Here is a 12,905-nt window from a genome sequence, read left to right on the forward strand (position 1 = left end):
GTGCTAATGTGACCTAATGATTTCAATGTGAAGTATCTCTGCAAAGCTTTGGCAAAAATTTCACTCATTTGCTTATTTGGACCAATATAAACAATATCATCAACATAAACAAGAACTATCTCATATGCATTGTTAGATCTTTTTGTGAACACGCACTCATCAGTTTCGGACTTAATAAAGCCCATTGAATTTAGTTTGTCAGTAAGACATAAGTACCACATTAAACCAGATTGTTTCAGACCATAGAGACTTTTGTTTAGGAACCAGGTATCCCCTTCTTGCTGTCGGAATCCTGGAGGACTTCTCACGTAGATCTCTTCATCTAGGTCTGCATGTAGATAAGCCGTGTCAACATCAAACTGGAAAACTTCTAAACCAAGGATAGTTGCAGTTGCTAAAGCAATTTTTACACTCTCAGTTCTGACTGTCGGTGAGTAAGTATTTGTGTAGTCCTCAGGATAACGTTGAGCGAAACCCTGAGCTACAAGTCTGGCTTTGTACAGTGACTCACCATTTGGTTTCTTTTTGATTCTGTAGACCCATCGAGTGCCAATGACCTTTTTGTTTGCTGGAGGTTTTGCAGGTGTAAATACTTTAAGTTTCTTTAGACTGTCCACTTCAACCTGCATTGCTTCATACCATTTGTCTTGCTCTGAATCAGGGAGCTGCTTGATTTGTGTGAAATTATCAGGTGGAAGTGTGACATTGCAAATCAAAGGCAAGGGTGCTTTTGTCAGTTGCCAAGAATATCGTTGTGGAGGGATTCCTTTTGTGGCCCTCTTAGAACGTCTCGGAACAACTGTCCAGTCTTCTTCTGCTTCGTCCTCGTCCTCACTTTCGTCGCTAGCATCAGCATCCGCGGCTTGCGAAGACGGAACATTGGGTTGAGAAGAATCAGTGGAATCTTGATCATCAATCTGCGTGGCATCAGCAGTGTCATCTCTAGGAAAATAGACTCCAGGATCATTGGAATGAATCCTGGACCAGTCAATATCTTCTTCAAAATTAGCAGATTGGGAAATCACAATTACATGTTTAGAGTCAATAAATTTGCTCCATTTTGAATTATCATCAATACCCATAAATCTCAGTCTCTTTGCTGCTGGACCTCCTTTTCTTCTTTGAGCTAAGGGAATGTTCACCATAGCATATGAACCAAAAATATGGATGTTTTTAAGATTGGGCTTGTAGCCATACAACATGAAGAAAGGAGTCTGATTTGTTACACTGCTCCAAGTACGGTTTACAATGTAATTTGCATACTTGATAGCTTCACCCTAGTATATCATACCAAGGTTGGCATCTTCTAGGAGACAACGCATCATGGTTTGCAGTACCTCTCCATTGTGAGCCGATGTGTCAGGGGGTGAAGTCTGATGAATAATTCCATTCTTACGCATCCAGTCCTGGAAACGCTGAGACATGAATTCGGCACCACGATCACTCTGGATTCTGGCGATGCGAACTTGGTGTTGGGTAGAAACAAGGGTTGCAAAGTCTTTAAAGATCTGAAAGGTCTCTGATTTTTCTTTCATAGGATATACATATCCATATCTAGAGTAATTATCAACAATTGTTAGAAAATATTTTCTACCACCAAATGATGGCGGGAATGGACCAACTATGTCAATGTGAACCAAATCAAAAATGCGTGTTGACAGGCGTGTAGCGTGTTTGGGAATGGCTGCTGCTTTGGATTTGGCCTTCTTGCATACAGCACAATCCAAAAAACCTTACATCCCTTTAGATCCAAACCTTTTGTGAACTCCGGCATCTTCCTAAGAACACAGAAACTGGCATGCCCCAATCTTCTATGCCATTTGTGGATACACCTGGAATGCAAAGGTTTACCAGTTAGTGAATTCTCAACATTAACATTTTTATGCGGAACCTCAGGCTTGCTCTGAGCAACCTGTTTACCAATTCTATTTTTGTTGGCTTTAGGAGCCTTTGGAATAGCAACAGGATCTCTCACTGGAGCATCTCTCTCTGGGCCTGTGCGTTCCCTTTTTGGAGTTTGCATATTTGCCTGTGTTTGTGTTTTCGGCTTTGGCTTTAAGTAATAAACACCACCAATTAATATGGTTTCAGCAACAATATCTCCATCTTTAACTATGTAACTTGCTTTTTCAAGGTGGTGAACTTGGAACTTTAACATTCTAGACAAGTGACACTGACTAAGCAAATTACTGGTTGCTGTTGGTATGTAATAAACATCAGGAATGAATGCATCGAGCTCTTCAACATAAACAGTTCCTTTTCCTTTGACCTGACAAGGATGATTGGAGAAAGAATAAAGTTCACGTAGTTCTGGTTCAGGCTCGTGCATTTCTGTGAAGAGTTCCTTTCTGTAGGTAACATGCAATGCTGCACCACTGTCCAAAGTCCACAGGAGTCGTCTGTCGTACTCTGGTTGAGGTTGTGGATCATTGGTTAAAGCCAATGTGGCGAGTGGAGTTTGTGGATCACGCCGGGGACCACGACGACCTTGTCTTCCACCTCTGCCTCTGCCTCTGGAGTCTGTTCCTCTGGGCTGGTATGTGACAGGAGCTGGAACTCGTTGGGGACAATCCCGGGTGGCATGTCCCACACGATTGCAGGTGTAGCATCTTGGCGTCCTTGGAGCGTAGGTCCTTCCTCGGAAGGGGCGTCTAGCTGGAGCTCTTGATGCGGGTGGTCCTCTCAAGTGTGGCGTGGCCAACATGAATGCCTCTTCTTCAATTAAAAGTCTACAGACATTGTCCACTGTGCGTTGAGCAATTGGGACTTGGTTAATTTTTGTAACAGCATCTTTCCATTCATAATTCAAAGAGTTAATAATGATGCTGATTATTTGAATATCTTCAATGTTATGACCTCTTTCTCTCAATTCTGTTCTCAGACATTTCAGTTTGGTCAAATGTCCTCCAATTTGTTCACCAGGTTTCAATCTCGAACCGTGGAGTTCAGACATTTTTAGTTTTGACTCACCAGTTAGTGGAGAGACAGAAAATGCCTGGTAAGGAGCCTGCACTTGGTATGCTGGCTGTGCTGGCAGGAATGCCTGTGGTATTTGCTGTGCCTGTTGTGGACCTAAAAATGGTCTTGGTTGTGCCATTGGAGGTGGGCCAGGAGGTGGTCCTATTTGCACTTGTGGCTGGGGCACATATGCAGGCATTTGTAGCTGCTGTGGCTGATGCATTAGAATCTGCTGTATTCCAGTTGCCATTTGTGCTTGATCTGCAATATTGGCATGACCTGCTGGAGATGCAATCATTTGCCTTTGCTGTGTTCCTATCTAAAAGGACACCAACACCACCAGGGGGTGTTTGAGCTTGAGCCCGTGGAGACGCTTGTGGCGTTTCAGCTTGAATCTCTGAGTGAGTTAGAGACAGGTTTGCCAGGGTCTGCTGTAGTAATTTAAAATGTTCATCTAAGCTCCTTTCTCTTTCAGCTTCCTGTAGTAAATTACTTTCGCCAGCAGATGGTGCTGCACCTTTGGGCAGCTTTGCATACGAGGCATTGTATGCTTTAGAGTAGGAGTGGTTATGTAAGACGTGTAACTTGATCAGGGAGACTTTCATGTGACGTATGCAGTGCCCTCTGTCTTAATTGGCCTGACACAGAATCCACCAGGGGGAGTGTCTTTGGCTCTGAGCAAGAAGACAATATGGCGCTTTTTGAAAAATTTAAGTTATCTCCCATATCTTGCTCAAGCATAGATATAGCCATTTTTGCCTGGGATAGCTGCTGTTCAGAGTTTTATACGGTCACGATAGGCTTTCATAGCCATCTCACGCTGGGTGAGCTCAGGGCTTTGAGAAGAGTAATGAATTGTTTCTCTCTGTGTGTGGGAGGAATTTTGCTCAGCAGTGTGCTTTGGCCTTGCATCGAGCGTTACAAATTCAGAAGGTTCTGGGAAGACTTTTTCAGAGCTTGGAAGATCAGAAGAAAATGTTACTGACCTCAGTCGTAAATCATCATCTTCAAAAACAGCTTCTGTCTTATCTCCATCCATTTCTGTTCCCACGGCTTCTTCTCGTTCCAGGCGTGTGGCTGTAGTAAGGGGCTGGAAATCTGGAAACCTCCTTTCTGCCACCTTCTCAGCAAAATACATTTTGTATTTGTTTTACTTCTGTTTCGGCATCTCAGCAATATAATTAGCGTACCTCAGTAGCTAAAAACTAATTGCCTATGCGCTCTTATCAGAAATAACAAAACAAGGAAAAAGCCATAAATCAGACCATCCTCGTGCTACCAGAATGTCAGGGCATTTATTAATCCCATGTTTGGCTCTGGGACTAATTAACCTGGTTTAGAGGAGGAGATGAATCGAGGCTTATTCCTTGTTGCAATATTCAGAAAAGAAACGCGAAGAAGGTTTCTAATAAAACTCATTTATTTGTTATAAAGAAAATAAAACACCTCACTAACTAAGAAAAGTTAATTGCTACATTTTTGAAAATAATTCTTGCCGGCTATGTGAGCCGGACCTCTGGCAAGAGAACAAAGGAAAGAGTGTGAGAAGCAAGTGAAGGAATGTGGGTGGATACGGAAACACGTAGCTTACTGATAAGAAGTTGGCAAGCTACGGAGAGCCAGACAGTCCAGAAATAATGAAGCTCAGCTGGGAAATAAAATAACGCAGTGACATAGAATAGAATAGAATAGAATAGAATAGAATAGAATAGAATAGAATAGAATAGAATAGAATAGAATAGAATAGAATAGAATAGAATAGTTTATTGGACACACAAGGAATTTGTCTTGGTGCATATGCTGTCAGTGTACATAAAAGAAAAAGATACATTCATCAAGAATAAGGTACAACACTTAATGATAGTCATAGGGTACAAATAAGCAATCAAATCATGTTAGAAACAGTCAATATAAATTGTAAGGATACCAGCAACAAGGTTAGTCATACAGTCATAAGTGGGAAGAGATGGTAATAGGAATGCTGACAAGATGACAAAATGCAGTCTTAATTAAAGGATTTTAAAGATCTATGTATTCTTGGTTTGTTTATTTTTTCTGTTTATATTTTACAAAGTGTTCACGCTGAATATTAAATTGTTTTGTTGTTGCAGAAATTAGTACAATTTTGTTTTACAAAATTAAATGGTTGTGGAGGGTAAATGCTGAAGAATCTCATATGAAAGCTGCAGGATTCTTAGATTTTCTGTATGTAATGCTTCCACCAAAGTCAGTTGATTCTCAAGATGTTCATAATGATTTTTTAAATCTGAAACCTGAAAGAGAAACAAAATTATACTTTAAAACTCTCTGGTTATTAAAATACATTTACTCATAAATGTACATTTAATATTTAAAAAATATTTATATAATACAGTAATTGTTCAGAACACACAATAAGTATAGGATGGCAGATTCTACTTGATGTTAGAGAAAATTGTCCAATAGTATGTGCTGTTTGTTTGTAGAACTAATTTCCTAAAGAAGTACTGGTATTACTTTTTCTAGATTCAAGTGAGGGCTGAAAGTTCTTTATCACATACATTTTTATTTGGATTACTATAATAGAAAAAGGTTGGACTCAATGGTTTTAAATAGTCATTTCCAACTTTATAGTTGCAGTTGCATGCTGGCTGGGATAATGAAAAAACCTTACACCTCTAGTTTTGGGTGACTCTGATCAATTTCAATTTATTTTATACTTCTAGGAAAATTGCTACAAAGTCTAACTTTGTTAATCTGCTATCTCTAATAATTTATCAAGTAATTCATCTATTCTATTTTTATTAGGAGTGCAGTAAACAAATATTTTTAATTGCTGCACAGTTGAAGAGTTCTTTCTTCTTGAATATTTATCAGAGCCAAACATCTTCTCTATAAATTCCTGACCTTTACTGGCTGGAGATAAGCTGATATATCATATGGCAGGATACTTTCAGCTTTAAAAGGAATCTCATTTTTTTTTTAATCTTAATAATTTAAAACATTCCACTCTCAAATTTTACATTGGAGGAGAAGTACCTTCTGAAGTACATGCCGAGTTTCTTCCATCAATGACGTACATATTTTTGTTGCAAAGGCCACACTCTTTTCTTCATTCTTCCTTGAAGCAACATCTCCAAGCACTACTTTTTTCCACAAAGTACTAGAAATATAAATTATGAATATATTCGTATGTATCAGATATTCACACAAAGCAAGAAAATAACATTTCAGGTGATATTTTCTCAAAACAATCATTTTCAGCAACTTACAATTCATCTGCTTCAAGACATAACAATTTAAGAGCTGTAAGAAGTGTCCAAGATGGTCCATCCCAGCCAAACGTCAGATCACTAGAAAAAAACGTATTTTTAAAAAATCTAAATTCAATTTATTTCATACGGTGAGAGACAAAATACTGTCCTTCTCACTTCACCAACTGTCAATTTCAATACTCCATAGTACTTTTTTTAAAAAAAGAAACACAATATACTAAACATTCAGTTAGAGAGCTACTATCCAATTATGGCTGCAAATTAACTCTGAACTACATGAACTTTTAATATACATCTTCCTATAAAATGGTCGTTGCTTACCTGAACGACCCTTTTATGCTCGACGTTCAGACACTCCTCAGTCTGGGTAACGATCACTCCTATTTGCAATGCTGAGTGTCAATCAAATCCCTCTGGAGCTGGATCCGCCTCACTTCCTGCTCCTTCCTCAGACTTTTCACGAAGACAACGTGGTTCAAGAGCATCAGGACAGCCATGAAGAGAAACTCCGCCAGATAGTGACACAGGAAGCAGACAGCTACAGAGGGAAAGAAAGCAGACCTCCACCAAGGCCAGACGCGGTGAAAGAAGGGAGGGACGGAGTGTCTGAACGTCGAGCATAAAAGGGTCATTCAGGTAAGCAACGACCATTTTCCTGCTCGCCGTTCAGACACTCCTCAGTCTGGGACATACCCAAGTTAGCGAAGAAAATGGGAGGGAATTAAGCCGCAGACTGGCCTTGAGGAGAGATTACAGCTTGTAATACCCGTCTGCCAAATGCAGCATCTGCAGAGGCAAACTTATCCAGCCTATAGTGACGTACAAAGGAAGAGAGGGAGGACCATGTGGCCGCCCGGCAGATATCATCTACTGAAGCCTGGGTAGCCCATGCCGCTGATGTTGCAGCGCTCCGGGTAGAATGGGGCAGTATACCACCCGGGACAGGGGCCCCCCTTAATTCATATGCCTTAGCTATACAGGCCTTGAGCCACCTGCCCACTGTAGCAGAAGAAACCTTCTGACCCAGGGAAGAGGGAAGGAAGGACACCAGCAGAGCCTCCGTCTTACGAAAGGAAGCGGTCCTTTTAAGATATCGTCTCAAAGCCCGTCGCACGTCCAAGGTATGCCATCGCCTCTCAGCAGGATGACGCGGGTTCGGGCAAAAATTAGGTAAGATCAATTCTTGGGCTCGATGAAAACGAGTGTTCACTTTGGGAACGAAGGCTGGGTCGAGGCGCAGAACAACCCGATCAGGGTAGAAGACGCAGAGGTCACTTCTCATGGACAAGGCTGCAATTTCAGATACTCTGCGAGCCGAAGTAATTGCCAATAAAAAGGTCATCTTTAAAGACAAGTAGCGTAGACTGGACGAAGCAATGGGTTCGAACGGTGGACCCGTCAAGGCCTGCAACACCAAGGTAAGGTCCCAAGTGGGGTAGCGGTGAATCGGCGGAGGCCGCAAGTTTGAGACCCCTTGGAGAAAGGAACGGATTCTGGGATCCTGAGACAAAGGAACTCGCGCCTCCCCAGACAGGACGGTGGCGAGAGCCGCCACCTGTCGACGTAGAGTCGCAGGGGCCAAGCCTTTGGAGAACCCCGCATGCAGAAAACGCAGAATGTCTGGAACTGACGCTGTTGTGGGATCCACGTGCTGATCACCGCACCATCTCGTGAAGGTGGCCCAAGAGGCGTTGTAAATACGAATTGTTGATGGTCTTCGAGCTGCTTGAATAATGGAGATGACGTCCTCAGACAAATTGTCCTTGAAGAGCTTTACGCGCTCAAATGCCACACGGCTAATCGAAGCCACTCTGGGTCCGGATGACGTACGGCCCCTTGAGTTAACACAACCTTGTCGGGTGGAATCCTCCAGGGCGGTTCGACTGACAAGTTCTTGAGGTCGGCGAACCACTCCCGACGAGGCCAATATGGCGCTACTAGTAGAAGATTCGCCTGCTCTTGAATAACCTTCCGAATGACTTTGGAGAGGACTGGAAGAGGGGGAAAGGCATAGAGTAGCCCCCGGGGCCACGGACTCCGAAGAGCGTCCAGACCCTCCGCTGCTGGGGATGGGTAGCGGGAGAAGAACCTCGGCAATTGGGTGTTGTGAGCCGTCGCAAACAGGTCCACTAAGGGAAGACCGAACCTCCTTGACAGGTCCTGGAACAGACAGGGGTCCAGCTTCCACTCGGCATGATCTATTTGGTCTCTGCTGAGCCAATCTGCTTCTCGATTTAGAGACCCCGAAATATGTTCGGCTTTTATCGACGAGAGGTGTAGTTCCGCCCACGACAGGAGTCGCTCCGCCTCCTGCATTAGGGTCCAGGAGCGAGTCCCCCCTTGTTTGTTGACATGGGCTTTGGTGGCCACATTGTCCGTTAGAATCAGAATGTCCCGGCGATATACAAGGTGTTTGAAGTGCATCAGGGCGAGGCGAACCGCTCTGAGCTCCAGCCAATTGATATTGTGCGACTGTTCTGTCGACGACCAGACCCCCTGGGCTAACTGAAGGTTGAGATGAGCCCCCCAGCCGCGGAGACTGGCGTCCGTGGTCAACACCGTCCGCTCTGGTTCCAGGAAGGGGGAGCCCTTGCTGAGGGCTGGAGACAGCCACCACCTCAGGGAAAGACGAACTGGAGCCGGAACTGTTACCTTGAGAAGAGACTCTGCTCGACCTTGTCTTTGGTAAGGGAGCAGAAACCATTGGAGGCGACGAAGGTGGAAACGCGCCCAAGGGACAATGTCTATGCACGATATTAATTTTCCCAGAAGTTGGGAAAGAGTGAGTAAGGTGACCGACCTTTGGCGTAAGACTTGAGACACCAGAGTCCTTATGCTGACCTGTCTGTCGGGAGAGAGAAAGACTGTACAAAGACTCGAATCTATCGTTGCTCCGAGATGTAGAATGCGAGTCGTGGGAGATAGGTGACTCTTTGCGAAGTTCAAAGTGAACCCGTGGTTTTGAAGGGTGTGAATCACTAGCTCCCGGTCGTGGGTCGCCTGCTCGTGTGATGACGACAGGATCAAAATGTCGTCGAGGTAGCATGCCAGGCGGACCGGAACCTCTCTGAGCGACGCTGCAACTGCTGCTAGCAACTTTGTAAATGTCCTTGGAGCAGAAGATAGGCCGAATGGCATGGCCCGGTACTGAAAGTGATGGCCTCCAAAGGCGAACCTGAGGTACTGTCTGTGTTGTAAGTGAATGGGAACATGGAGGTACGCCTCCTTCAGATCTACGGATTGCATCAGATCCCCCCGCCGGATGCAGCCGAGCAAGGACTTGAGGGAATGCATTTTGAACCGGCGGTATAAGAGGTGTTGGTTGAGACGTCGTAGGTTCAAAATGCCCCTCCAATCTCCCGAGCTTTTCGGGACCAGAAATAGCGTTGAATAAAAACCGGTTTTGAGTTGGTGCGATGGAACTTGTTCTATAGCCTGAATCTGCAACAGATGGGAAATTTCGAGGGAGAGAAGAGAACGCTTCTCCGGCTGAACCGGCCAGGGGCATTGAACATAAAAGTCCTGAGGCATGGTGGTGAATTCCAAACGTAAGCCTTTGGTGACAGTTTGGACAATCCAGGCATCCGAAGTTGTAATTGGCCACAGGTGAGAGAAGGCTTGGAGCTTGCCCCCGATCGGAACCAGGGACGGTGAGTCACTTACCGCGCCTGGCGAAGCGACCAGTGGACTTAAAGGGTCGCCGAAAGCTGGATTGCCGGCGACCTCGGTCACGAAAGGGCGCTCTATCTGAAGCTGACTGGTACTGGAACTGCGAGGATCTGTAATAAGAGGCGCTGCCGGCGCCTTGGTCCTGCCGAAAGGGCTGTCGATTATATGGCCCATAGCGCCTGTCTTGGCGACGAAAGGACGTGGGCAACACCTTCTTCTTATCCCTGTTCTCTACCAGAACAGAATCCAGGGATGGTCCAAACAAAGCAGGTCCCTTATAAGGGGCAGCGGTTAGGCGCCACTTGGACTTAGCGTCAGCTCTCCAGTTCCTGAGCCACAATAGCCGCCTTGAAGAAACCGTTGAAGCCAAGGCCCGAGATGCGAATTTTGCCGCGTCCAAGGACGCGTCAGCCGAATATTCCGCCGCCGCCACCAGTTTAGCCAGGTCCTGTTGCGAGCGGGCGTCTTCGGGGGGTATCCTTTCCCTCAATTGGCGTAACCACACTAGCGATGCCCTATTGAAGAAAGATGAAGAGGTCGCGGCCCGAATGGCCCAAGCTGCAGCTTGGTGCGTCTTACGAAAACCCATCTCGGCCCGTTTATCCTCGAACTTGAGGCCATCTCCAGCTTCGCCTACCAGGATGGAAGAAGATGTAAGGCTAGCCACCGGGTCATCAATCGTGGGCAACTGTAAGAGAGCCTCCAACGCAGGAGCCGAAGCATACAGCTTTCTATCAAACGAATTCGGACCGGACAATGAGGCAGGACGATCCCAAGGTCTTTGTATAACCTGGCAGAAAAGGTCAGGGCACGGAACAAAGTCATGATCCGGTTGAGGGAGATTAAACAGGTTACTGTGAGGGCCAGGAGGGACAGAAGTAGAAGACTGCAGAGAGCCTGAATCCATATTAGTGGCAGCTTTAGCTTTGCGGAGAAGAGAGCGGAACAAGGAAGGCTTAAAAAGACCTGGGAAGGCCGGCTTGTCATGAAACTCTTCCTCGTCCTCAGACATCTCAAAATCCTCCAAGAGGTCATCCTCCCGGGCAGGTTCAGCCACATCACCATAGGAAGCCAAATGTTGGTGTTGTTCAGAAGGAGGATGCATACGAAGGGGGGCAGGAGGAGCACAAACTGGAACAGGAAAGCCACCTGAGGCCTGTTGCAAACCCATTTGAAACATATGGGACATGGCTTGATTAAAGAAAGACTGAAAATCAGCTGGTTGTCCAAAGGCAGGACCCTCCTCCGGACGGAGGCCTGCTGCCGTGGGTGTAAAGGTAGCTTCAGGAACAGGCCTAGAAGACTGAGAATAGTGGCTAGCCATACTAGAAGAACGAGATCTAGTGCTAACTAGAGGCTGAGTAGAAGCAGACCTAAGAAACCCTTGTGAGGTAGATGGGACAACCTCCCTTAACTCACTAGCCAGATGTTCTATATTATGTGGTGCCAAAGGATCACAAGGTGCCTCATGGCAAACAGCCTCAGCAACTGGCTCCTCACAGGAGACTTGAGCTTGTTGTCTTGCTTTAGCAAACTGCTTCTCTAAAGCATTGTGCCTGCGTTGGGCATCCTTATCTGGCTTAGCAGGCTTAGAAGGCTTTGCATGCTTAGAAGTCTTAGCCCTTTTTCCCCTGGTCTGTCTGGGGGAAGGCACTGGGGAGGGAGAGGGGCTCTTATCTAGGTCAGAGGAAAGAGCAGCTTCCTCCCTGTCCTCCATTAAATCAATCGCCAGCAGCCTCAATATGAGAGTAAATGAATTGTATATACAAATAACTTCAATATTATTAATGATTGTCCCTTTTTTTTTTTTTTTTTTTTTTATATATATATATATATAATTAAAAGAATTGATTAACTATGTACAGACAATTAATTTCTTTCCAGAACGGTAAGGCAATCCTCAAAACTCCACTCCCCCCCCCTTTTTTCTTTCTTTTTTTTTTTTTTTTTTTTTTTTTTATTTATAGAAGATTAAACAATTAAACAATGTATACTTTCCTGAAGCTGCAGAACTTCTCTGCAGGGTAGGTAGTCACAGGTCTGTTCTGGACAGCGTCCACACCTGCTGGCAATGAAACGACCCTGGAGAACAAGGCCCAGGTCGCTGTGCCCCAAATCAGTCAAAAGACGCTTTCAAGTAGGCAGGCAAAATGGCGGCCCGCGTGGCGATGGCTGCAATCGAGTCCTAAGCCAGGCGAAACAAAGCGCCTGCGGCCGGACTAAAATAGCGCTGCAGTAAAAAGGCTCCCTAAACGGCTGATGAGTATGCCAGCCGGCAGGGACTCAAGCCGAAAGAGACTGTGGCCGTTAATTAGATCAGCCGCCTCGCGCAACAACCAGCGGCAAATGGCGGGAAATGGCGGCCAAAACTGCAGCAAAACAAACCGCCAGCCAAGGCAAGCCGCTAACGGCGGCCGGAGCCCCGAACCGCCGATGCGAGCCTGTAATCTTCACCGAGGTGAAGGCAGGCAGCGCGCAGCACTCTCAACAAATAAGGAAACAATTTAAATTCAAATAGACAAAGGAAACCAAATTTAAAGATCAAGTTGTAAAGGAGAAACAGACACTCAATGCTCTTGCAATGGCTGAGTGAAAAAGTCTGAGGAAGGAGCAGGAAGTGAGGCGGATCCAGCTCCAGAGGGATTTGATTGACACTCAGCATTGCAAATAGGAGTGATCGTTACCCAGACTGAGGAGTGTCTGAACGGCGAGCAGGAAAATTTCCATATGTTCCATCCCTAAATCAAAAAGTGGCAGTCCATATTTTATTATTGTGTTTATAGAAAAATATGTATATAAAATATTGACTAACTACAGGCAAAATCTGTGTCAGGAACAGGATTATAAAGTACACAAATTTCTTAAGACCCAAATCATGCATATTAGCACAACCTTCAACTAGGTTACATTGCAGGATGTGTTCCAGTATTAAGCAAGATTCCTGTATTTAGTCAGGGTCCATGCAGAAGCAACAAACATTGCACACATTTTCATACTTCAAATCCACAAACAATACTGAGAAAG

The 12,905-nt window shown here is 45.0% G+C and overlaps 1 protein-coding gene across 2 annotated transcripts in view; it reads right to left on the reverse strand.

Moving 5' to 3' along the window:
* Positions 1–4,999: 4,999 nt before the first annotated feature.
* SETD4 (SET domain containing 4) overlaps positions 5,000–12,905 on the reverse strand; it is a 33,573-nt gene continuing 25,667 nt past the window's right edge. For both annotated transcript variants that reach the window (XM_034440514.3, XM_034440433.3), the window contains exons 9-11: positions 6,210–6,290; positions 5,977–6,100; positions 5,000–5,231 (exon numbers count right to left, since the gene is read on the reverse strand). In XM_034440514.3, coding sequence (XP_034296405.2) covers positions 5,097–5,231; positions 5,977–6,100; positions 6,210–6,290 — 340 coding nt within the window. In that variant the 3' untranslated portion in view covers positions 5,000–5,096. The remainder of the gene's footprint in view (positions 5,232–5,976; positions 6,101–6,209; positions 6,291–12,905) is intronic.

This window comes from Pantherophis guttatus, chromosome 5, assembly GCF_059756535.1.
Source record: "Pantherophis guttatus breed Tessera chromosome 5, ASM5975653v1, whole genome shotgun sequence".
NCBI lineage: Eukaryota > Metazoa > Chordata > Lepidosauria > Squamata > Colubridae > Pantherophis > Pantherophis guttatus.